The 26,461-nt window shown below is 39.4% G+C and overlaps 1 protein-coding gene and 1 long non-coding RNA gene across 5 annotated transcripts in view; one reads left to right on the top strand and one right to left on the bottom strand.

The window, feature by feature from the left end:
- The window catches only part of LOC145716786 (uncharacterized), an 18,708-nt gene extending 2,001 nt beyond the window's left edge, over positions 1 to 16,707 (top strand). For 2 of the 4 annotated variants that reach the window (XR_014139674.1, XR_014139675.1), the window contains exons 2-4: positions 12,960 to 13,093; positions 13,579 to 13,610; positions 16,589 to 16,707. This is a non-coding gene — a long non-coding RNA (uncharacterized LOC145716786). The other 2 variants (XR_014139676.1, XR_014139677.1) reach the window with 2 other exon arrangements.
- Positions 5,715 to 26,461, bottom strand: CLUL1 (clusterin like 1). Its single transcript, XM_081801544.1, has 6 exons — positions 26,345 to 26,461; positions 25,065 to 25,213; positions 20,540 to 20,707; positions 18,131 to 18,563; positions 12,950 to 13,087; positions 5,715 to 5,986 (listed from the first exon to the last, which is right to left on the bottom strand). Exons 1-6 carry the CDS (start codon positions 26,448 to 26,450, stop codon positions 5,721 to 5,723), a joined length of 1,260 nt encoding a protein of 419 aa, XP_081657670.1. The 5' UTR covers positions 26,451 to 26,461; the 3' UTR covers positions 5,715 to 5,720.

Raw genomic sequence — 26,461 nt, 5'->3', positions numbered from 1 at the left:
CTCTCAACCTCAAGGTTAAAATTTTTGTAACACAAATTCTAGGAAGAGGTATCTTTCATCTGCAGCTCTGCCTAATCTCAGCAAAAACAATCTTGCATGCCTTTATGTGGTACAAAGCCTATAAATATTAAATCAATTCTCAAAGACAATTTACAAAATACCTGGCCATTTGGATTAATTGGAGGGAGAAAAATACTATGAACAGACTGGGAGTGTTTCAGGAAACATGTCACAAGCCTCATAGCTGGAAAGTCCATGTTCTTGCTGTTTGGTTGTATGAGTGCTTACAAGGCCAAAGTAAACTGAAATGCACTGGGTTACGGAACAGCAGATATTTTAAATCTACTTCATCCAACACACTACTAGCTGGCCTTTCCTAGGTCAGCATAGATTGATTTCCCCCTCCTGCAGCACATTCCCCACCTTACCCCATTCCAGTGTAATAATAGTTTTAAAGAGTCACCTGTCTCTGTTAGGAATGATGGCCCTCCAGTGTCGTGTTGTGTTGTGTTGTACTGTTTGGACAGAGTGGGTAGCACCAGATGCAGTGGGCATTCTTTTTGATGGGCATTTGGGAAGAGACGTGCTTGGTCAGAAAACTTGAACTCAGAAAACAGACTTTAGACAGGAATAGGGACTCACGTTGTCTGCTCTAGCTTGAGAGTGCTCCTGAGTATAAGAACCTAACATGCCATGTGGAAGCACAGTCCTGGGTGGGCCAGAAAATGCAGAGTTCTTTGCTGGGCAGGATTGTCCTGCATACTGCAGGGCTTTAGCATGCGTGTGGAAAGCCAGCTAAATGCAGGTATTCCTCCAACACCACCCCTACTGAAAAGTGTCCCCATAATATCCAAGCATGGAGGATCCCAGCCAGAAAATATCTCAGATTTTCCAGTCTTCCATTCCAGTTGTTATTTTGAGCTGAGTTTAATTGTTTTTTTTTTTTAAAGATTTTATTTATTTATTTGACAGAGAGAGAGAGAGCACAAGTAGGCAGAGAGGCAGGCAGAGGGAGAGGGACAAGAAGCAGGCTCCCCGCTGAGCAGGGAGCCCGATGCGGGGCTCGATCCCAGGACCCTGGGATCATGACCTGAGCTGAAGGCAGCCGCTTAACCAACTGAGCCACCCAGGCGCCCCTTAATTGTTATTTTGAGCTGATTTTAATTGTTGCAGCCGAATGTCAGTTATCCCACAAGGAGAAGCTCAAGGTATAAGAGTAGGCCCTCCGACCCGTGTGGAGATTCCTCTTCCTCTGTGGTGCTGGGAGGATCTTGGTTTGATGGTAATAGCGAAAGAATGGCCTTCCAGGGCTGCTCCATAAATGAATGATCCTCTCAGAGGAGCGTTTCGTTTATTCATTCCTCCAAGAAGAATTTATATCCCAGTGCCTACCGCATGTCAACGGAGCAAGATAGACAATGTCCCTCTCACAGAAACTGATGTTCTAGCAGAGACAAACAATGCGTACGTTCCCAAACAAGACATCTGCAGATAGTGACAAGTGTCATAATGTCATGATGATTACATAACCCAGTAAAGGGCTACTGAAGGTACAGAGGAACTACTTTACTTATTTAATAAATTTTTTTAGTTCTAATTTTAATTCCAGTATAATTAACATACCGTAGCATATTAGTTTCAGGTTTACAATATAGTGATTCAACAATTCTATGCATTACTCAGTGTAGTACAGAGGAACTACTTTAGGTCCCATCACCAGGCAAGACCTCCCTGAGGGAAAAAACATTCCAGCCCCCAGTGCATCCATGCCAGCATGTTTCCTAGCACTTGCATCTATAAAAATAAAAAATAAAAAATAGGGGTAGTATGGATGCTGAATCCTATCTTATTCTAGGAAAGAATTTTATCAATGAATACATTAACTTATTAGGGGGAAAACCTCTTCCTTCTCATTAAGAGATCTATTTCTGTTAAAAATTTTATGTTTTTTTTTTAAAGATTTTATATATTTGAAAGAGAGAGAATGAGAGAGAGAGCACATGGGAGAGGGTCAGAGGAGAAGCAGACTCCCCGCTGAGCAGGGAGCCCGATGTGGGACTCGATCCCGGGACTCCAGGAACACAACCTGAGCCGAAGGCAGTCGCTTAACCAACTGAGCCACCCAGGCACCCTAAAAATTTTATATGTTTAATGGTCATAGAAATTTATAATATATTTGTTATTTTGATCAATATGTACAAATAATTACAGGCTATAACTCAATTGAGAATGAATATTTGATACCTAGATTTTTGTGTCTGGGGAGATTGTTAATTTTTAAAATCTAAAAATGCTAACATTTTATTGATCAATAAAAGATGCTTAAACATAGGGCACCTGGGTGGCTCAGTTGGTTAAGCATCTGTCTTTGGCTCAGGTCAGGATCCCAAGCCAAGGGCCTTGAATCAAGCCCCACATCAGGGAGGCTGCTTCTCCCTCTGCCCCTCCCCACACTCGTTCTCTCTCTCTAGCTCTCTCTCTAATAAATAAAATCTTTTTTAAAAAGATGCTTAAGCATAAAAATATATTACATTAAGATAAAATTCTCTGATAAAAGGAGAATGAAAATCAGAATTTAAGGAGAAAATGGAAAGAAATAAGATTTCTCACAAAGAAAAACTTGTTTGTATCTTTGTTTAAGTGGACGATGCTGGGTATCAAATTTCCACGATATTTAGATTCCATTGGGTACATTTTAAAGAAGGATGAAAACTATATTTTTAAATGCTAATATTTACAATACATGGGAAAATAAAATTTTGCTATTTGAAAGCTTATGTTGAAAAATCACATGCAAGAGCATATATAACTTTTTCAGATTCCTTTTAGGAAGTTTGAGAGCAAAAAATTAGGATATTATTGGTCTAAAGAAACCTTCTCCTTGGGGCACCTGGGTGGCTCAGTCAGTTAAGCATCTGCCTTTGGCTCAGGTCATGATCCCAGGGTCCTGGAATCGAGTCCTGCATCGAGCCTCACATCAGGCTCCCTGATCAGTGGGGAGTCTGCTTTTGCCCCTGCCCCTGCTCTTGCTCTCTCTCTCTCAAATAAGTAAATAAGATCTTTTTTTTTATTTTAAGATTTTATTTATTTATTTGACAGAGAGAGAACACAAGCAGGGGGAGCGGCAGGCAGAGGGAGAGGGAGAAGCAGACTCCCCGCTGAGCAGGGAGCCCCATGCGGGACTCGATCCCAGGATATTGGGATCACAACCTGAGCCGAAGGCAGACACTTAACTGACTAAGCCACTCAGGTGCCCCAGTAAATAAGATCTTTAAAAAAAAAAAAAAATCTTTTCTTTACACAACAAACTCTCAAGAATGATGGTCCAATTAGGTAAAGGAAAGCAGGAAATATTTTTGAGAGCCAACTCTGAGATACTTGATAATAATATTATTTTATAATCAACACTACCACTTATTGATGCTTATCATTATGGATTATTTACTGTAGTTTTCACAACTACCCTATAATAAGACAAAAACTGTTCCTTTTATTAGTTGAAGGTAAAGATACTCAGGTTTAGAGAGGTTAAGGGTCTCGCCTGAAGTCCCACACCTAGGAAATACAGCAGTGGGGGTTGGAATCCAGGTGATCCTGGGCGCGGAGGCTTTTCTAGGCCTTCCCACTTGCCACCCTGCCCCCCCCGCCCCCGGCTCCTCACTCTGCAAGTTTTCCGTAGCTCATTGGCCATAAAATAGTCAGGTTCCCTTTCTAACTTATTTTTTGGCACCTTCTCTGGCAAATACATCAAATATATGGTTGAATAGGCTGTATTTATCTGAGACTTCTGCACATTAAGGAAGATTCTATCAATAGTGTCTTTTTTTTTTTTTTATGGCCCTCAGTTTTGATAGGAGAGGCTTTATCTTCATTTGGAGTCAGTTATGTTCAACTGGCTGCCTCTGACCCCTCTTTTTCTGACAAGTCTTTCTGTCAAATAGAGTATCAAGACTGGGTAGAAAATGCTTTGATGGTTTTGAGTCCTCTCCCATTATATTCTTGTTCATAACTGGAAAGGCTGATTATAAGTATATTTCCAATGTAACCTTTAGTGACATATACTGGTAAATGACCCTCTGATTATTATATTGCATCAAGGTTCAAATTATGAGGTTAAGTTAGGGTCAGCCAAAGACATCATGTATTTTCCATAAAATATGTGTGGCCTTGTTCAGAGAGCCCTGTTGTGTCAATTTTAAAAAGAAACAATGAAGTGCACTCATGTTTATAACTGCATTATTTACAATGGCCCAGAGGTGGACACAACCCATCTCCCAGGTGTCCATGGATGGATGAGTGAATAAACAAAATTTAATACAACACATGCACAATGGAATAGTCTTTAACCTTAAAAAGAAATTCCAACACAAGCTACAAAATGGATGAAACTTAAGGACATTGTGCTAAGTAAAATAAACCAGTCACAAAAGGACAAGTGCTATACAATTCCACTTAGGTGAGGTGCTTAGAGGAGGCAGAAAGTAGGACAGTGCTCATGAGGGACCCGGGAGAAGAGAGAAATGGGGAGTCAGTGTTTAATGGGTATAGAGTTTAGTTTGGGGAAGATGAAAAAAGTTCTCATGATGGATGGGGGTGATGGCTACACAATAATGGGAATATATTTAATGCTACTGAACTGTACACTTTAAAATGGTTACGATAATAGTTTATTATATATATTTTACCACAATAAAAAAAATCTATGCAGAAGTTATAGGTGTTTATGAAACAAAGGAATGAATTATAGATTTTTTCAAAAAGTCAATTATTATATTGTAAATTCAAAAGCAAATTGAAAGAAGTATCCTTTGTTAATTAGAAAGTGGCATGTTTGTAGTAGAAATGATGGAAAACAGACACTTTAGTGATTTTATATTTATTTAATATACAAGGAACTACTAATGTATCATAGAATTCAGTAATATGTACATGTGAATTTTTTAAAAAGGTATTTTACTTTAACTCAATCTGAATAGCTATTAAACTGCCATTCAACATAAAAAAATTAACAGTACTTCATAATATGTAACTGACATACTTTCCTGCTGTTGCATTTATTACATTATCTTATACATTTGGGTTTTTCAGGTCTCAGAGAAACCTGAACAGGTCATTCTACTTGCCAGGTATAGGTTGCATCCGATCTTCTTACCTTTAAAAAAAAAGCAGTAAAAATCAAAATATGGCCAATTCTGCTTAGAGCTACAGGGATGTACTTAACTGATACAAGTAAACTTGAAGAAACCTGACCAATGTAATTTTTAGGAGAGAAGACTTCCAGGTGAAGCAATGAGTTCAAATGCTGACTGTGATACTTAGCAGCTGAGTAAGTTTGGGAACGTTCCATAACCTTTCTAGGTCTCAGTTTTTTCCCCCTGAAAATGGAAATAATAGGATACCTTAAAATGGATGTCTGTAAAGCCATTAGTATAGCCTCCGCGCCCAGGATCACCTGGATTCCAACCCCCACTGTTGTATTTCCTAATTTTTTGCTCTCAAACTTCCTAAAAGGAACCTGAAAAAGTTATATGGCCATGTCTGGATTAGAAAGTATTTTGCATTTTAAATTGGTTTTCTTTATAAAGTTTCTTGTTTCTAAGGACCATGCACACATTATATCAAGTCAGGCTGAATACAGTCGTAATGGAAATATGAATATCCTCCCACAGCTTGTTTTCAAATGCAGATGTACTTAAGAAGTGAATTAATAGAAAAAAAAATCAATGTATGCACATATCATCTCCGTATCTGTTCTTGGGTCTCTCCATTACCTTTATGGAATTGGAGACGTTCTCAGTTCCTGGAGTCTGGTTTGCCAGTTCAGCCACCCAACCAAATTCCTCTCTCATCTTCTCCATCAGATATGTGGTGTCCTCTAGGTGATGCTGGGTCATCTGGAGAACCTGGGCATACTGCTGATGGGAGATGTTGACCAATGCGAGGGCCTCATCTACTTTTGTGTGTAGTTCGGGTACATCAGGACAGTCTAGCAAAGAAGAAAGTCACATGGTAAAGGAAAATGCCCATGGAATTTGGAGTTGGGTGATGTGGGTTTAAATCCCAACTCTTAAGCTTTCTATTTCTATTTCCAGCCTTTGGACCTTCAGTGAGTTTTCAGTTAGGTAAAATAGGCGTGAATGTAATAACACTGTGAACTGTCTGCTCATAGGGCAGGCACACACTGGAGATTTAGCAAATGTTCCTTTTTCTTTTCCTTCTTTCTGTAGTGTCTCTGAAGGGTCATTAGGGCCACTCACTGATTTTCTGATCAGGACACATGGGAGATTGTGCTTCCTGCCACCTTGAAGTTAGGTGTGGCCCTCTTCAAGGTGATGGGTCTTGCTTCTGGAGGAAGCATAAGGAACAATTAAGGATTTATCATGTTCCCTTTCCCCAGATGGCGGAACTAGGTTTGCTCCATGTACTAAGGCTGCATTGTCCTGAGTGAGAGGTGTAGCAGGACCTCCACTCAAACAGTAATTAACACAGCACAGAGTGAGAAATCAACCTTTGTGCTGACAAGACACTATGATTCTACAGCTCTGTGCTATATTGTACAGCAGCCCATCTGAACTGAATCAGGATTCTAGGAATTTACATAGCTATGCTGATGAGCAGCTTGATACTGTGGAAAGATTATCTGAAGACTATGGAAGTGTCTATGTGTTAGGGCATGGAAGATCATAAGAGGTTGTTGTTGTGGAGAAAGACCACAGACTCTTTAAACTGTGTCTTTAACTGTTTACCAAAAAGCCATGCCTTCAGGAAGATAGGGGCAGGAGAGAATCCACCAACCAGAGCTGGTGACTACCTCATCTGAGGTCTTACACATCAGTTTATTGGTTTCTTTTTGATACTGAAGATATAACACAAGATTCCCTGGCATCTCATACATTTTCAGAAATTGTTTTGGGATCTTGAGGAGAAGGAGCCCCTTGTACTTATAAGTAAACAAATTTGGGGCACCTGGTGGCTTAGTCAGTTGAGCATTTGACTCAGTTTCAGATTAGGTCATGATCTCATGGGTTGTGGGCTCAAACCCTGCATCGGGCTCCTCAGTTGGTGGGGAGTCTGCTTGAAAGATTCTTTCTGCCCCTCCCCCTGCTCATGCTCTCTCTCTCTCTCTAAAAATAAATCTTTTAAAAAAATAAACAAATTTGCAGTAGCATACATTGGAAAAGTGATTCAAGATAACATTTTGAAAATGAAGGGAGTCACAGTCAACAAGATATAGTATACACTTGAGGGGCGCCTGGGTGGCTCAGTCAGTTAAGCATCCAACTCTTGATTTCAGCTCAGGTCATGATCTCAGGGTTGTGAGATTGAGCCCCATGTGGAGCCTGCTTAAGATCTCTCTCTTCCTCTTCCTTTGCCCCTCCCCACCAGTCTCTCTCTCCCTCTAAAAACAAAAAAAAGATATGGTATATATTTGAGAGGAGATTCAGATATTCTTTTAAAACGTCTTCATTTGCAACTTCAGAGTTAACTTTTAGAATAGTAATATAAATATATATATTTTAATTATGGGGGGAAGAAGGTGGTGATTGCCTCATGATTTAGGCAAGCAGAATTCTACAAGGGATATTCATTTCTTCTTTTAAAGAGTACCACCCAGGAAAAAAGATTTTCATGGAACAAAGGTGAAACTTCATGGAAAATAGAGTCACATGGGAAAGGAAAAAGTAAAACTATATTCACAGATGACGTGATCTTGTATATAGAAAGTCCTAAAGAATACATACACACAGAAAAATATAAAAACTAATAAATAATTCAGAATACAAGATCAATATTGTATTTCTATAAAATATGAACAAACCAAAAATGAAATTATGAAAACAATTGCATTCACAATAGTATTAAAAAGAATGAATTGCTTATGAAAAAGAAATTTAAGTGGAAGATTTATACACTAAGCTAAAAAACATCTTTGAAAGAAATTAAAGAAGATTTAAATAAATGGAAAGATATGTTGATGGATTGGAAGACTTAATATTGTTAAGATGGCAATAGTCCACAAACTGATCTATAAATTTAATGCAATTCCTATCAAAATCCCTCCTGAATTTCCTCTCTGCAGAAATTGACAAGCTGATCCCAAAGTTTATGTGGAAATGCATGCAAGGGACCCAGAATAGCCAAAACAATCTTGAAAACAACAGGGGTGCCTAGGTGGCTCAGCTGGTTAAGCATCTGCCTTAGGCTCAGGTCATGATCCCAGAGTACTGGGATCAAGCCCTGAATCGGGCTCCCTGCTAGGCAGGGAGTCTGCTTCTCCCTCTGCCCCTCACGCCACTTCTGCTCTCTCTCTCACTCTCTCTCTCAAATAAATAAATAAAATCTTAAAAAAGAAGACAAAAACCAAAATTGGACCACTCACAATTCCCAAAACTCCCTACGAAGTACAATAGTCAAGACAGTGTGATATTGACATAGGATAGACATACGGGTCAATGAAATAGAATTGAGAGTCTAGAAATAAACCCTATATTTGCTGTTAATAGATTTTCAACAAAGGTGCCAAGATAATTCTATGAGGGAAAGGACAGTCTTTTCAAGAAGTGGAACTGAGACAACTGGATATCTACTGCAAAAGAAAGAAACTGGACTCCTACTTCACACCAATCAAAAATGAACTCAAATGTATCAGAGACCTAAACACGTGGACTAAATATATAAGTCTTGTAGGTGAAACATAAGTGTAAATCTATGTGACCTTGGATGAGGCAATGGTTTCTTTTTTTTTTTTTTAAGATTTATTTATTTTAGAGAGAGAAAGAACGAGGGTGAGTGGAGGGAGGGGCAGAGGGAGGAGAGGGAGAGAATCTCAAGCAGACTCCCCACTGAGCACAGAGCCCCATGTGGGGCTTGATCTCATGACCCTGAGATCATAATCTGAGCTGAACTCAAGAGTTAGATGCTTAATTGACTGAGCCTCAGCAATGGCTTCTTAGACATGGCATCAAAATACAAAAAAGAAAAGAAATAGATAAGTTAGACTTGATTGAAATGAAAAAATTTCGTACTTCAATGGGCATTATTCCAAAAGTGAAAAGACAGCACATGGGAATGGGAGAAAATATTTGTAGATAATATATCTGATAAGGGTTTAGTATTTAGAATATATAAAGAACTCTTACAACTCAATGATAAAAACAAATAACAAAATTAAAATATGGGCAGAGGATTTGAGTAGACATTTCTGCAAAGGAGATACACAAATGTTCACATGGTAGTAGATAGTTGTCCAACAGCAAGAGAGAAGTTCTGTTTTAAGATTGTATTTATTTATTTATTTGACAGGGAGAGAGTGAATGAGAGAGAATGAATGGGGTGGGGAGGGACAGAAGCTGACTCTCTGCTGAGTAGGGAGTCCGCTGCTGCTGTGGGGCTGGATCCAGGACCCTGGGATCACCACCTGAGCCTAAGGCAGACGCTTCATGGACTGAGCCACCCAGATGCCCCAGAACAAGATTTAATTTACAAGCACATGTCAAGCCTGTACTTTGGTCACATTTGTCAATGCCTCATTCACTAAGGACAGACCCATAGCCAACCCCAGATTTATGTACTTGGAAAAATTTAAAAAAACATAAAAAATATAAAATAAATACAAAATATAAAACATCTCTTGATGGAAGAAACCACAAATTATTGTGATAATTTTGTTTTTATCTACTATTCATACCTTCCCTTCTGCCAGTTTATGCCTATTGTTCTTAAGTAATTGTTTATATACTCGCATCACTTTCAGAAGGGATTTAGTTTAATTGATAATTATATGGTCTTTTTTTTTTTTTTAAAGATTTTATTTATTTATTTGACAGACACAGTAAGAGAGGGAACACAAGCAGGGGGAGTGGGAGAGAGAGAAGCAGGCTTCCCGCGGAGCAGGGAGCCTGATGCGGGGCTTGATCCCAGGACCCTGGGATCATGACCTGAGCCGAAGGCAGACGCTTAATGACTGAGCCACCCAGGTGCCCCTGATAATTATATGGTCTTATATAACAAAATGGGCAGGAGACAGAAGTTCCTTGGTATAAATTCCATTTGCCTATCACTTATATTAAGAAATGAAATACTACCTAAACAGAGGAAGCCCCACTGTGCCCCTTCCACATCAAAACCCCTCTCTGTCCTCTCAAAGGGAAACTACTATTTTGAATTTGGGTGTATATACCCAGTACTAGTAATTGATATGGGAGAAGAGGAAAAGATTCACAGTAAATCTGTTTAAAATCAGGACCAAAAATGTATGGTAAATAGTGGGAAAACAAAAAGATTTATGATGTCTTGGAAAATATTTATCAAATATAAGGTTTATTTATTATAAGATCTTACATCTATAATTATAGCTATGTGCTTCGTCTTTGAACAAGGAAAGAATCAAATGTTGATTGAAGAGGCAAAATTATTGTTTGGCAAAATGTAGAAGAGCTGTTTGTAATAGCAAAACATGGAAGCAACTTAAATAGACTCAAGGAGAATGGATAAATTGTGATATGCCTACACAGACTAACGGAGCAGTGAATTAATGAATTAGAACACATACTCATGTGGCTAAATCTCACAAACTATACTGTGACAAGCCAAGTTGCCAATGAATACATAAGCAATAATATTTTACATTGTTAAGAAGAATCATCCAAAATTTGGAAATAAGGCAAAAGAACAGCGGCATTGTTTAAGAGACCCACCTAAAGCCTCTTTGATTCTCTAGGGAAATGATCTTTTGTTGGGTTTACCACTTACTGGTGCTCAGGGCAAGATTCTATGTGCTTAGATGAACATTCAAAATTGAAAAGTTGCAAATGTTCTTTTGTCCAGTAGACATATAAATTATTTTGGTTGGATAGAAAACATCACTGCAAAACTTATGGTTTTATTGCCTGTTAGAACAGTAACTAGTTTTATATTTAATTTTGCAATCTAACTTCCACATTCTGTCTATCTTTGACTATAAATTCTTCAGTCTCTCCTGTATTCCTTTGCAACAGCTTTAACGCTTTGCGGATTCCCTCATTATATGGGATAAATTCATCTTGACCCGTGCTCATTTTATATTTGTATGAGTCATAGTTTTAAACTTAAAAATCATACTTTGACAATATAAAATGAAAAACATGCAAAACACTGTTATGTATGTTGTGTGTGTTATATATACATACACGTGATAACAGTATAAAGAAGAGCAAAGGAATAATAAACACTAAATTCAAAATAGCAGTTTCCTTTTGAGGGGCTGAAGAGGATATGATCTGGAAGGGACACAGAAGGGAATTCATCTATTTTGGTAATGTTTTATTTCTGAATCCAGTTTTAGGCACATGGGTTTTGTTCTTTTATCCTTTATACCGTTATAACAAAATGGACGTTTATAATAAAAGTTTTAAGTTGTATGGGAGCACAGTAGAGCCTCCTTTCTTTGATGTTTTATCTATGCAGCAATTCACATTGCATGTATTCTGTGTTATCCGATGTGTACTGTAGCTAACACGTTGTCTGATGTATATTGGTTATCCAAGGCATTTGTACTATATTATCTGATTCCTTGCATAATTTTCCAGTTTTATTGAGCAATAATTGACATATATCACTAAGTTTAAGATGTACAGTACGATGGTCTGATTTACATATATTTTGAAATAATTATTGCAATAGGTTTAGTTAATATCCATCATGTCATATAGATACAACAGAAAGAAAACAAAATTTCTCCTTGTGATGAGAACTCCTAGGTTCTACTCTCCTACCAATTTTCCTGGATGTCACACTTCGGTTATAGCTAAAGTCATCCTGCCGTAGCTTACCTGCCTCGCACCTCTTTATCTTATAACTGGAAGCTTGGATTTCTTGACCACCTTCCTCCAATACCCTCTCCCCATCTTCTGTATGATTTTATGACAGGCAGAGATTATTTGTCAAAGCTTTTAACTGGATGAAAGGAAGTTAATGATACATAGATGGGATGTTTGAGTGGGACTATTTTTGTAAATGATCAGGGTGTTTGTGCATATTTTTCTGTTATAAAAACTTCTGTTTCTGCATGCAACCTTGTAACTGTGACTTAAAAAGCAAAAACTAAATAGCAAAAATCATTAGTATGGTAGACATTATATTTAATCTGCAAAACACCTATGTAAAATAGATCTATTATTTCCATTCTCCATGTGATGAAACAGAGGTGCAGAGTCACTGAATTAGCCATTCAGGAGAAATAACAAAAAGGTCCAACCTTCTTGCCTTTTAGCAACTCCTTCCTTCAGGGCTTTAGCGAGTTGAAAAGCAGAAGCATAGGAATTGAAATCTCTTGGCTTTTGTAAGAAAATGTGTTGGTGGGTGGGGGTTGCTTTGGCGGATGGGAGGGGTAACTTTAGTTAGGGGAAGGGAAAGGAGATAAGGGGAGGGACGGAGGGAGGAGAGGGAGGGGCCGGGGAGGGAAGGATTTCTCACCATCTTGGCCAGGTCTGGGAGGCAAAAGGCTACATGGTTTCTGAGGAGGAGCCACCTTACGTATTTAAATACTAATTAGTAATTAACCCACCAATTGGAAAGAGTTAATGCCACTTTAAAAAAAAAACAAAAACCACTCACTTGGCTAATAATTTGCTTATACAATGGGAGGATTGCTTCCATGGTGGGCTTTCTTTTTCCTTGCAGTAAGAAGGAAGGAGTGCCCTAATTTGCTCCTACCTTCTCTTTTGCATACATTAGTGGTTCTTGGTCTATAACCATAAAAAATGTCATAGGAGCAATGATGGAATTTTAAATAAGAGAAAAAGCAAGTGGCCTACTTTTGAATAATAAAAGTTTATAGACCTACACTGAACACCCCCAGATGGGAATAAGCATGCAAAAAAAGTGCTTGAATGAACCTATGATGCTTGTAAAAGAGAGATTTTGACCTCTAACCAGAATACTATTGAAAGCCTGGAAAATAATAATTTACCTTCCCACAGGTAGTCCTGACATTTTTGGCATCTGGCATGAAACTGGAAACATTCTGACAAATTCTGGCCAAGTTCTCCACACGGTCCTCTGTCTTGCACAGGAAACACCTTTGAACTCAGGCTTCCATGGTTAGAATCTGCAGGTAACATAGTGTTTGCACATTAATGTTAGTAGAGTCTGCATTTTAAAGGCATGGACATGATGTCATTTCTTTTTCTTACCAGTTCTTTTAAAATCTTTCTGTCTTCAATCATAGGAGGGCATATTGTGGCAACCATTTGCTAGGACAATTTGACATCTATTAAAAATTGCATGTATTCTTTGATCCAACAATCACATTACTATGATTATTTGTACACTGCCCCCCCTCCGAAAAGTTAATGCATATAATTTTATTTTCTGGAAGAAATCATGAGGAATCTTTTGGAAGAGATACTTGATGGGGTGAGAGAGGACAACCTTCATTTGTTTGTTCTTTTATATATTTGAATTATTTTAAATTTAGTGTGTCTTATTTTTATTATTATTTCTGATGTCAATGGATTAAATAAGGGATTATAGGCCACTTTTCTCTTTGGATTTCTTCCTATTTAAAAATTTTCTAATAATTATTTTAATTTTTTACAGCTATAATTGGGAAGTACACTGGAGTTTCAAAGGTACTGGGAATGTCTGTTTCTAAAGCTGGGTGGTAGGCATTTACTTTCTTACTATTACTTTTACATTTCATATATATATAATGTTATGAACAATGGGTCAAAGATTTAGGAAAACATCTAAAGCTGATCAACTTTTGAGAAACCCTTTTTTTTTTCTGGAAGAATTAAAAATTCATATGAAAATGATGATGTAAAAAAGAAGTCTGTCCAACAGAAAATTGACAGTTCTTAACTGAGTGTTTGATATTAGGAAACGTTTATTATTAATTTACAACATTTTAAAATGAAACATTTCATTTTGAGATGAATTGTGAAGTCTGTTGCTTAAAAACTGGAGGCACTGGTTAGATCACGTGGTCTGTAAGGTAACCGTCTCCTTTTGTTGAATAGAAAGTCATGGCCTTCCAGCTGCCTCCCTGAACTGTCCCCTGTCACCCCCCAGAACCCCTGTGAGGAGTTCTGCTATAGAGCTTGTCTCTGCTTTTTGTACTGTTTGCTTTCTTATCTTGTCTGTTAGACGACCCCCCAACACACACACTGAGAGAAGGGATTTGGCCTTGTCATTTGAAATCATGCCATTCTTCCGTACCTTCTTCTGTCATTTTTGCTTACAATATGGTAATGAAGGTAATGTAATTGTCCAGTGATCTGTTTTCCTTTCTCTGGACTGAGCTCCTAAAAGGGACTGTGTCATAATCATTGTCTTATTCCCAGCATCTAGATTAATATCTGGTATATAGATCAGGGATGGCAAATTCCAGGACCATTCGATACCAATTCCTCATCCTGTGCATGGCAGTAACCCATCCCAGAACCTCCAGACCCCTCTAGGCAGCTACCTCTGGTGCCGTCACTCTTATCAACCATCTACTCTCCCCACCTGCCTCTGTCTCCCCACCCCACTCAAAGGGAAAATTAAAGTCAAAATGCTCTCTAAGGTAGGATTAGAACTCATATCTCCCAGCATCCAGCACTGCACCAAGCTACCACACCATGCAGATCTACTGCACACGATCTTCTCTAACCTTTCCAGGGATTTATAAAGCAAGAGAGGACAACTACAAGAGCTATTTTATTCTCTTTCAACAGATTCTGGAACTGAAGTTTAGAAAGACCAAAGTAGGAAAGAAATTCTCCCATATGAAGACTAAAATGAAACCCACACTCAATCAAATAAAAATATTAAAAACCGAAATATTTCAGATTTTTTTTACTAAGTAGGCTCCATGCCCATTGTGGGAGCCCAACACGGGGCTTAAACTCACAACCCTGAGATCAAGACCTGAGCTGAGATCAAGAGTTGGATGATTGGGGGGCGCCTGGGTGGCTCAGTCGTTAAGCGTCTGCCTTCAGCTCAGGTCATGATCCCAGGGTCCTGGGATCGAGCCCTGCATCGGGCTCCCTGCTCAGCGGGAAGCCTGCTTTTCCCTCTCCCACTCCCCCTCTGCTTGTGTTCCCTCTCTCGCTGTGTCTCTCTCTGTCAAATAAATAAATAAAATCTTAAAAAAAAAAAAAAAAGAGTTGGATGATTAACCGACTAAGCCACCCAGGTGCCCCAACGTTTCAGATTTTTTTATTATCACCTCTTTTCTTCTAATGGTGCTCATTATTCAATTTTAGCTATTTTTCTAATTTTAGCTCTTAGGACAGTCATGACAAAGCCCATCCCTGAAGGTTGTCAGATACACAGCGCTCACTCAGTCAGTGTTGGCCATTGTAACTGACAAGAGCCTTGTATTAGTTCCCTGTTGCCGTTGTAACAGATTACCGTAAATTTATTGGCTCAAAATAACACCAATGGCCTTCTGGTTCTGTAGCTCAGAAGTTTGAAATGGGTCTCACTGGCCTAAAATCAAGGTGTTGGCAGTGGTTTTTTTTTTCTGGAGGCTCTAGGGGAGAATCCATTTCCTTGCCTTTCCAATTTCTAGAGGCCAACTATAGTCTTTGGCTCCTGGGCCCCTTCCTCCACTTGCAAAGCCAGCGAAGTAGGGCCAAGTCCTTCTCATGCTACCATCTCTATAGATTTTACTCTGCCTCCCTCTTCCACTTCTAAGAACCCTTGTAGCCACATGTATAACTCAGAATAATCTCCTCATTTTAAGGTCAGCTGACAAGCAACCTCAATTCCATCTACAACCGTACTTTCCCCTTGCTGTGTAAACACAACATATTCACAGGTCTTGAGGATTAGGGTGTAGATATCTTTGGGAAGCTATTATTCTGTCTACACAGGGGCAAAGGTCAAAATGTCCTCTCATTAGGCAGATTTTCCAGGAGCATTAGGTTTATTGTTCACCTACCACCTGTCCAGAAGAGTAACGGAAACTACTTGCAAATACCCTACTGCCCCTGCCTGACTATTCTTGATAAATAGTTCACAGGTGCTCTTCGGAGAAGAGAATGTCTCCTCTGTGGGGCTAGCTGGGTGCTGTCTGGTTAGCGGAGGGATAGCAGAGGAAAGGCTTTTTTGTTTTTGTTTTTCATATTTGTATTTACATTACCTTTGCATTACAGGGGGCTCTGGATATGCAGGTTATCATCAAGGTGGAGGTTGTGCAGAAGGCCAGCTGAGCAGGGGCTGGTTCTGGGCTGCGAGGATGGGAGGAAGCTGAGGCAGAACGGGTGGAAACCTACATTCTTAGTCGGTGGGGTGGGTGGGAGTTGCAGTGATTAGGAAGTTATTTCGATTTCAAAGTGGATGGATCACTATATACTCTTGTGCACGTTTGAATGTAGCAACCCACATATAAGATTGTATGCAATGTGAAAGATGGAGGGGGTATTATTTTATTCTAATGAGCACATTTGGAATATTATCCCCAAACAATTGATATCTATTTAAAAATTCAGGCAAAAATTATTTAATATCACCCCAGCATTGATATATCTAGTCTACTGCCTTGATGCTTTTCCTGAATATTGGAAATCTTAGAATAGAATACCAGAGAAAACACCTGACTTACAAGAAAGTCTTCCAGACCCTGAAATAGAACCCAGCAATGATTCCAGTAATGATGGCTGTTCTCTGCTCATGGAACAATGGGACGGGAAGGATGTCATGCGGTGTTTTTTGGCTTCAGTTTCTGGTACTGTAAGGTAGGTCCCTTCTATATAGAGACAAGTGATGCAATGTAATGGTAATTTTGAGAATTTAATTCAGATGTTGCCAGGTACAGCTGGTAAATGGGGAAATAGCTAGAAGGAGCCCATTTCTTTCTACATACAAAAAGCTGTGTGTAATTAATATATACAACTTGGAGAGTTTGGAGAGAAGTATAAACCCATGAAACCATCACCATAATCTATGCCATAAACCTATCCATCACTTCCAAAAATGTTCTCTTGCCCTCTTATTTATTATTATTATCATCATTAGAATGCTTAACATAATAAGATCTACCCTCTTAGGAAATGTTTAAGTATACAGTACAGTGTTTTTAATGATAGGCGCTATCCAGCACAGTTGGACTTATAAGTTTAGGACTTACCCATCTTGCATAACAGAAACTTTGTACTCTCTGACCAACATCTGCCCATTTCCCCCTTGACTCAGCTCCCAGCAACCTCATTCTACTCTCTGCTTCCATAACTTTGACTAGATTCCTCATATAAGAGGTATCATATAGTATTTGTCCTTCTGTGTGTGGCTTGTTTCAGTTGGCATAATGTCCTCCAGGTTCATTCATGTTTTTACAAATGGCAGGATTTCTAGAAGGAGCCCACATTATTTTTCATGTCAGAGGGGAGTATTCTTTCCTGTAGGCTTGAGGTCCATAAAATCTAAGTCTAGGGAAATGTAGACCCTACCTTGGCCCACCCAGCAGTTCTCATTTCTGAGATGCTGTGTCCCAGCCACTCCACAGAATCCCAAGGAAGGTATCTCCTGCCTCAAGACACACAGTAGCATTATGTTTCCAACATGGAATATCTTGGGGCATGTTTGGCATTGGTAGAAGGCAATTCTTATCCTTTACAGATACTCTGATTTCTGTAGTTTTGGGTTTGTCTGTGAACATCTTCTGTGGTTTTGTGCATAAATGTTATGATTTAAGGGATCATGGCGGTGATGCGGAGGAGGCTGTGCAGGGCACTCAATGTGACCTGGTTAATACAGGACACTAGGCTCCTTCCCAAACTGGGAGTTGAGGAGTCTAGACTGATTTTAAGGAAACCCCATGATGTTCAAGCAGAACAGAGTTGTGCGTATCTACATGAGTTTTAATAAAGGAGGCAACTGTTTTGTTCAACTTCTCACGCTGCTAGCATTTTCTTTCTCAGCTTTGAAAATCTGCTTTAAAAAGAGATAGCAGCCCCACAGGGCTCTTGACAATGTTGGAGGAGGGATGGTGTTTGGCCAACTTCAAAGCTTTCTCTAAGAGGCTCTGAAACTTTGATTTCTCCATAAATTGTCACCCTCAGAAACATTGTACAATGACTTAGAAATGTCTGCTATTTCCAAAGGTAAACCAAGCTTGACCTTAGTATTGACATCTAAGTAAAGCTCATCTTTTAATACTTGCCTTTGCCTTGTTTTGGTAAATCCTCTATTGCATTCAGTGTCTTGGTGATGGTTGTGCTGATACTGTGATAAATAGAGAGACTGAAATTACAAAAGAGCTGGAAGAAGCTGGGAATGTCCCAACCTTGCACAGGATCCGCTTTTTCCCTTGGCTCTTTGGATAAAGCTGGAAGAAAGTTAGGCTGCATTAAGTCTGTATCGGACATGAAATATGATTGAAAAGTCTGGTCAAATTCTTGCTGCATCTGTTTGAAGACGTTAAGGCTTCTGTTAAAGAGAAATCTCACATCCACAGTCAGCTGGCTGAACACATTCTCTATTTGAGCCACTTGTGCATCCTCCTCAATGAACTTTTCACCCACAGGGAGATCTTTTTCATTATCCTCATGGAAAGGAAACAGGTATTGATATATCTTCCTGAAAAACTGTTCGACCTGTGGGGTGGAGGAAAAAATGGAATAAGAAATTAATTTTCTTTCTGGACCATTTCTTTTTTTTTTAAATCAATTTTATTTTATTATTTTTAAATGGAAGGATAATTGACATGGACCATTTCTTATTGTAAATTTTAAAGTCCATTTATACTGGTCATTCTAAATAAAAAACAATTTTGGGCAAAATTAAGACTTAAGATTTAAGATCATTTATTAACACTTTTGTACCTTTGACTTTGGTTGTGGGAAGAGGATCTGAAATTCTTCCTTGTTTATATGTGCCTACCCAAGGCCTAAAAAGGCCAAGTTTTCAGTATTGTTGACAAGCCACACCTGATGTACCGGCAGTGGTTGGCATGCCATGGTCTAAACGGAACAGTCTAGGTTACCCCAAAACCGTGAAGAAGGCTCTTGCCTTTCACCTCTGTCTTAGGGTTTTGGGGGGGATGGTTTGTTTCATTCAGTGGAATGTCCTTAGTGACTTGATGGTCTCCTCTTGCTTGTCTCATAAATTCGTCCATGGAAAGGAAAAGATAAACACATTCATGCTATATTATAGATGCCTGATAGAGTTAAATAGGTTACTTAGGGATGGTTATATATTAGTAGTGATCAAAGCCCTCCTTGGCTGTAGTCAAAGAAATGAAGCTGTAATTGCAGAATTTTACACTCAGTGGGAGAGTTTTTTCCAGCAGTCACACCATGCTCTCCATCTATATGGTACCTAAGTTAGTGTCAGAACACAGTTGCCCTTACATGGTAGTGATGTGGCCATGCTGACTGTTACGGAGCATACCAACTCTCAAACATCACAGCGCTAGCATCCCAGTGCTGTTCAAAGGATTCTCCAGGAATTCTTAGATCACTCATGCCTTTCTCAAAAAGTAATCTGGGTCGATTGTCTGCCCCTTTCCCTGCCAGCTTCTGTTTCGCTGAATCCATCCAAAAAAAACAAACCTTAAAGCCCCAAGAAATATTCATAAAGTCGCACAACCAGCACAGACAGGCATGGCCCCCAAATCTCCTGCCTTCCAGCCAGTGCTCATTCCACTGTAGTCGGGTATATCAGAGAGTGACCGGGGCTATAAAAATAGAGCAGATGCAATTCACAGTGGAGGCAAATTAACTTGGCAGATGAATTGTCCTAGGGGTTGCTCCCTCTATAATTGGGTATGGCACTGCCACCCCAGGAACATACTCTAATTAGTGCATGCTCTGATATGGAGAGGGAAATTTCACTCTTTCATAGTCAGCTCACTTCTTGGAGGGAAGAGAAATTCAGGCCAATACAATAGGAGCCCTTTATGGGGCAGAACTCATCCTATTCAGGTCACCACCCTCTGTGATTCCCTCTGCCCAGATGAGAGCCAAAGGGAACAAAAAAGAAAACATGGCAGTCCTGCAGGACATGCGTAGACGTGGCTAAAGAGGGCATGAATGTGTGCTTATGGGTGTGTTTTCAGAAGAGAGCAGGCCTATCAAAGGAGAGATTCAGGAGGCCGAGAATGTCTTCAAATGTTTGGCCTCCAGGGAAAAAAATTAAAGCAGGTTGAAACCAGAGACTATAATGCTATTATTCAAATTCAATTCAGCATTTATTAGATACCTACGATGCTTACATGAAGGTAGATAGCATATGGTCCCTGCCCTCAAAGAGCTTACAATCTAGTGGGAACATGTTCACAAATAATAAGAGGCAGAAAGATTCAGACAATTTCTAAGAGAGATATATACAGTGTCATTATAGGGAGAGACAAACACTGAATGGCCGTTTGATAAATTGAATGTACGTAGGTGGTTCATACATAAGCAAGCATGAATGTTAGATTCTAGATTGTAAAAGGCCAATACCAGGTCAGGCATCTCTATTCTAAATAGCAAAATAAATTAATTTTTAAAAATTAAACTGGAAAAAAAATTAAACTGGAGTAAGTTCTTTAAGAATTCTGAAACCTTGAGCTCTATTTTTCCCTTACCGTATTTTTCATAGAGGACTGACTAGATTGGCAGGTTGTGTAAAATCTCATGCAGTTACTCTCCAGGCAAGACTTGCATTCATCCCAGGAATCTGTCAGAGACTCCTGACATAGGCTTTCTTCTTCTACCAGATGTTCCTGAACTTCATTCATGAGTTTCAGGGCTTCCTAATTAAAAAGGAGAAACAAACATCCTATTTCCATCTCATAATTCTGTGTGTACCATAGCTGATTTAAAAAACATACATATTCTGATGTACTTCTTCGTTCTTTCTTCGGGCCCCTGGCTGCTGACAGATCTACTTGAATCTACCTTTCTGTTTGATTAAGAAATGGAGCACTGATTGATCCCTACTGAAGACTGCAAATCTTATCCATCTATTCATTCGTTCATTCAACAGCTATTTATTGGGTACTTGCTATGGGACAACCATTACACTAGATGTGGGTAAACCATGACATGGTCCCCACTCTGGGACAACTGTAATTTGTTTACTTGTCTGTCTTCACATCTAGTTCTTGGAAGATGTGGAAAGTGGGCTTTAAAGCTTATAAAGCTTACAAATTTATTTCCTTTATTTATGCTGCCTTTAATTTTTGTATATGCTTAAACATTGCAAGAAAGTGCAATTCTTGTATATCAAATCTAATCTGCCCAGCAAGTTACACTCTAATTGCTGCGTTGGAGGGGGGGGTTGGGGAGGAGGGGAGGGGATGCTTCTTTCTTCTCGTTTTCCAAGTGCTCCCCCTCGTGGTGCCTTGCTGTACGTGTCCAGGTCCCACTCTGGGTGATACGGAACCCAGGCCAAGTGACACCTGTCCCTGAGAACCTCAACCCTGTCCCAGGACCTCCCTCAAGGCCAGCACCCCTGCCTAGACCCCTGACCTCCATTCATGTGTGGACTTCTAAAGACTGGCTCCCTGCAAGCCTGAGACCTAGTTCAGGGGACTGATGGAGTATAATGGATTCCTCCATCAACCAGTCTCAGAGTTAAGAGTGACTCCTTTAAGTGAAAACCACATGAGGGAGCAAAGTTTATGTACTTAAAACCAATTTAGTGTGCATTTTTATCTAATGGAAGAGAAAAAGAAATCACCCTTCCCTGGCATATTAAGCCCAAAGAACCATGTGGGCACTGAGAATCCTTTGACGATTTTCTTATCTCCTTGGGCATTGCAGAACAATTTTGGATTCCTACATCTTCTCAAGAAAGTTACCCCACCATGGCAGGAAACAATACTGCCCACATTTCCTAAGTCAGTCCCAGTTTTAAATATTCTCTTCATTGTCACCATAAACCAAAACCCCACTATTTCCAATTCCAAACTACACTTGCTGTGTACCTTTGGGTAAATTACTTAACATCTCTGAGTCTCAGTATCTTCCTCAGCAAATAGGAATAGCAATAGGATTTACCTCTTAAGGCTTTGTATTAAGTGAGATAAGCAAGCAAGCCACCTAGTGTGTTATTATCTGTTTCCTTCCACTCGCCTCCAAGAGCACAACAAAAACCAGTTACCAAATCACATGTCCCAAGTTTTGGTAGTGAAATGTTGTCATGGAGGAAGATCTCTTGTTTAGGAATGCCCTGCCCATTCCTCTGTTTCCTCCTTAGATGTCCCACCCACTGACTATTCCTGTAGTTTACAGAGTATCAAAGTCCCATATAAACTTAGTGTTAGGTTCAAATCACTTTATGCCCCCCCCCGAGGTTTCCCACTTTTAGTTAGTTTCAGATGCTTTCACTAAATATTAATAGGGAGGGGCTGCGGAGGGATCCATGATGACACTGGGTCCCCTGAGAATAAGTGGTGCTCTGTGCTGGGAGACTAGGGGTACCAATCTCATAGTTGCTATGTCATAATTTGTCTGAAGTATCCTTTATCTTCACTTTAAAGTAATTTTGGGGCGGGGGAGACTCAGAGTTAAACAGGTTTTTCCATTTTTAAATGGACTTTTTGAGTGTCCAAACCTTAACTGAACTTACATTTGCTTACTCGACCCACCCCTAACTGGAGCAGTCTTTTCATAGTTTTACACCCTTGGCTTGTGGGGTGGCTGAGGAAAGGGAGAAAAACAAAGTCACTGGGTCCCAGAGACAGACAAGCCCTGCCTGCTGACTTTCTCCCCAGTCATTCATCACAGTGCTGTGTTACCACATTCATGAACATCATGAGCCTCAGTTTCCTTAGCTGTAAAGTGAAAGTAATGGGTGATGCAGATGTTGGAAGGATTACATGTGATACTGTGTTTTATAAACGGCCTGTAAATGCTATCAAGTGTCATTATTCCCAGGGGCCAGCTCACAAGCCCACCAGGGAAGAACCCAGCTCTGGGGGCTTCCCCACTTTCCTCATAAGGAGCTATTTTTGGTTTCCTTAAATCTTTTGCTTGCTGCCTAAAGGGAGGACGGCTTGCAGCTGCTAGTCAGGCGATCGCCTTTCCTTGCGAGGGACCCTGTGTGACAAGGGGTGTAGGGTGTGGCCACAACATCAACCAGTCTGGTGACAGGCTCACAGATAGCTGGGGGTCAGCCTGTCACACAGCCCTGCTCCAGAGGCTTAAGGGATGGCCAGAGGCCACCGTGCTCAGAAATAAAGAATTCCGGCAGCTCCCTGCAGTTTGGGGCCCCCCAATTCACATGTCTATAGGTATAGGTGTAGGGGGAAATAGTAAAACTTCTATTTTTATGTTTTAACTTAAAAATTGATGGTAGGGGGAGGAGAAATGGGGAGTTGTTCAATGGGTATAGAGTTTCAGTTTTGCCAGAGGGGAGGAATTATGGAGCTTGGTTGCACAGCAGTGTGCAGGTACTTAGCACTGTTGAACTATCACACATAAAAATGGTTACGATGGTAAATTGGATGTTATGTGTATTTTACCACATTCACAAACTTTTAAAAATAAAATTTAAAAGTAATTGACTCTCCTGTTAAAATTTAAAATATTTTCCAAATTATTTTTGTTACAGTCTTGATTTCGTCTTTGATTTAAGGGTAACATTGGAAAATAATTTTTGGAAAATAATTGAATTGTTTTGAATGTTATGTTCATTGTTAATGGTATTAAATGAGGAGCCATGCAATACTGCATAATTTAGAAACATATTAAGCCTTGTACTGTACTAAGTTCATATGCTCAGTACTGTAACATATGAACAATTTTTAACATCCTCTAGAGACATTTGGATATAAAATTGACCCTTAAAAACATGGGTTTGAAAGCATGGGTCCACTTAGATGTGGATAGATACAGGACAGTACTGTAAATGTATTTTCTCTTCTTTATGATATCCTTAATATTTTCTTCTTTATTGTAGGAATACAGTATATAAGGCACATAACACACAAAATATGTGTTATTTGACTGTTATTGGTAAGGCTTCTGTCAACAGTAGGCTATTAGTAATTCAGTTTTTGGGGAGATAAAAGTTATATGCAAGTTTTTGACTGGAGGTCAGTACCCCTTTCCCCTGCATTGTTCAAGAGTCAACTGTAATGTGTCTTTCCCATTGCTAACGTACATAGTTTGAACTGCAGCTATTGAGTAAAGGCATTTGAATAAAGAAATTAACTAGGCTGATGTACTATTTAATATACACTGGGGCTGTCTCGTGGTGCTTATGTCAGACCATTGCATGTCACCAGCTGCTCAGGAGGACCCTGAGGACGTGGGGCCCTCCACAGTCCATGGACCCTGTGTCCCTCGTTCTTTATTCCCTTGGGGCTGATTGCAATGAATTGCCAATTTAAGAGGACGCAGGTAAATGATCCTATTATTATCTAGTTCTCAATAGACTAGCCCTCACTAAATGGACAAGAGGCTTAAAAAGATTCCTGAAAAAAAAAAAAATACCCAGCAGATTAAAAAATACGAATAATTTAAGCTCAGGTAGACAAGAAGCAAATGGCAGAGCTGACACTTCTTCATTATAAGCTCTTGGTCACGTGACAAAGTAAAACTATGATCTAATCAGATCTGGCAATCGGCTAAAACATTTCAAAATACTATCCAGAAGGTTATTTGAAATATGGATTTAATATCCACCCTGGCTAGTGATGAACCTCACCCTTGAGATATTAATGGTTGCAATTCATGTGTCTAACATAAATAAATTAATGTGCATAAATTTAGGAGTGAATGCTAATAATAATTTTAGTAGTAGGGATAGAAGATCAAAAACCTTTGGAAACCACATATCTAGCCAGACACTTCCGGAACACTTTTGAGTCAATATCCCAAGTTAGAAGGGACTAAGGATAAAGTCTTTTTAAGAAAGTAGCACTTCCCTAACAGAGACGAATCCCCCAAATTCCTGGATTTGGAGTCCTGCAAAGGTCTACTGTGCTAGGACTGTGTTCTTGGAAGAAATTTGAAATTTCCTTCAAACTTTTCCTCCACTAAGAGCTGCCATCCAGAAAATCCATTTTTAGGGGAAAGAAGTAATTTATCAATTGCACTAAGAAATGCGATATTTATGGTCTAGCTATATTTAAGAACAGGTGTTATTCTCAATTACTGTACCTGCTTTTCTTCTCTGCATTTCTTCAGGGTTTTCATCAGATTGGTATGTTCCTCCTCTCTTCTTTCCATCATGATTTTCATCTGCTTCATACCAATCAAAGCTTTCTTCACCTCTTCGTCTACATCTATGTCTCCAACCTCAGAAAAACCTAAAAGATACATTGTAGTTTTTTCCTTTGAGGTCTGATCAGATTACAATGTATCAGAATTACAATGAGTTCACCGATTTTTCCTGTTGCCTCAATAGAGACTTAGCTATTCTTTTACCACATCAAACTGCAAGCAAATGACAATGAATCGGCTGGCAGCTGCCACATGGACACAGTGGCCACATAGATGAGGCCTTCTAGCCCTCGCCTCTGAGCTCCTAGACAAGTCAGAGTTCACTGAACCTCATTCTTGTCATTTTCCTCAGGGCCTGTTTCCATGGATCCATTTTTTTTTTCTTTTACTTAAAACTCAAGTGTGCTTATATTAGAAAAAAATTGAAATTTTCTTCACAGACAATTTGTATTAAATGCCCAACTGGGAACCTCAAACACAGTGAACAATTTCCCTTTCTTTCAGCTTTAAATGCCTCCCCAGGAGGCATCAAACCCAGAAAGTATCTCATATGATGCAAGATTCCTTAATAACCTACTGGACATCTCTTACACACCTTTAAAAAGCCTGTAGTGGGTATGAAATTCATTGTCATTCTCTCTTTGCTGTAGTCAATGTGGCTTCCAAAGGAGCTTATTCTTGCTTCCAAATTTAATATTAGACACCCCAAAGCAATATTTTAACTAATTTATTTTTCTAAGTGTTCCGTACCCAAAGCATATACTCTCAAGCAAAGGTCACAAGTCAATGAGCCAACCAGATTCAACGTCATAACCCGTTCTTTCACTATCTCAAGAATAACTGCACAGATTACTTTAATTGTTTAAAGTTTTCAAATGCTAGAAAAGAATTTCACTGTTCATTAAAACTGTGCTTAGAGGACACCAAACATCTGGACGATACCAAGAAATGCAATCCAAAAGTTGGCAAGTTTTATCTGTGTGATAGCAAACATCTGGATATGTGAACATTCTCAGATACTTGACTGGAATTTTCTATTTTTATTCCAGATGTTTGGTGTCCTGTCTACTTGGTTTAAGTGCCTAGAGAACATCTCACCGTGAAACTAGAAGGCTGTGATGAATATGGTTATCTCTCAACTGTAAATCACTGTAAATGCCGGCAGGACATGCAAACATGCAAACGGGACACAGTGCAGATAAAGAAACCAAACGTACCCTTCAGGTTTCCATGGATATCGGTGTTGTCCTTCCAAGTAGGTGCACAGTGACAGTCTTTCAACCATAGCAGATACACAATAAACACCAAGAGTGATGGCTTCATGTTCCTGCTGT

Source organism: Leptonychotes weddellii, chromosome 13, assembly GCF_054177405.1.
Source record: "Leptonychotes weddellii isolate Sample4059 chromosome 13, ASM5417740v2, whole genome shotgun sequence".
Classification (NCBI taxonomy): Eukaryota; Metazoa; Chordata; class Mammalia; order Carnivora; family Phocidae; genus Leptonychotes; species Leptonychotes weddellii.
This window is presented reverse-complemented; position numbering and strand designations above follow the sequence as displayed.

Excerpts from the sequence above, each read along its gene's own strand:
- CLUL1 (XM_081801544.1), bottom strand. The coding sequence starts at position 26,450 with ATGAAGCCATCACTCTTGGTGTTTATTGTGTATCTGCTATGGTTGAAA. Across the intron at positions 13,088-18,130 it reads TTTACCAAAACAAGGCAAAG|ATTCTAACCATGGAAGCCTG; the intron begins GCAAGTATTAAA and ends TGTTACCTGCAG. Across the intron at positions 5,987-12,949 it reads TCAGGACTACCTGTGGGAAG|ACTGTCCTGATGTACCCGAA; the intron begins GTAAATTATTAT and ends CTTCTTTGCTAG.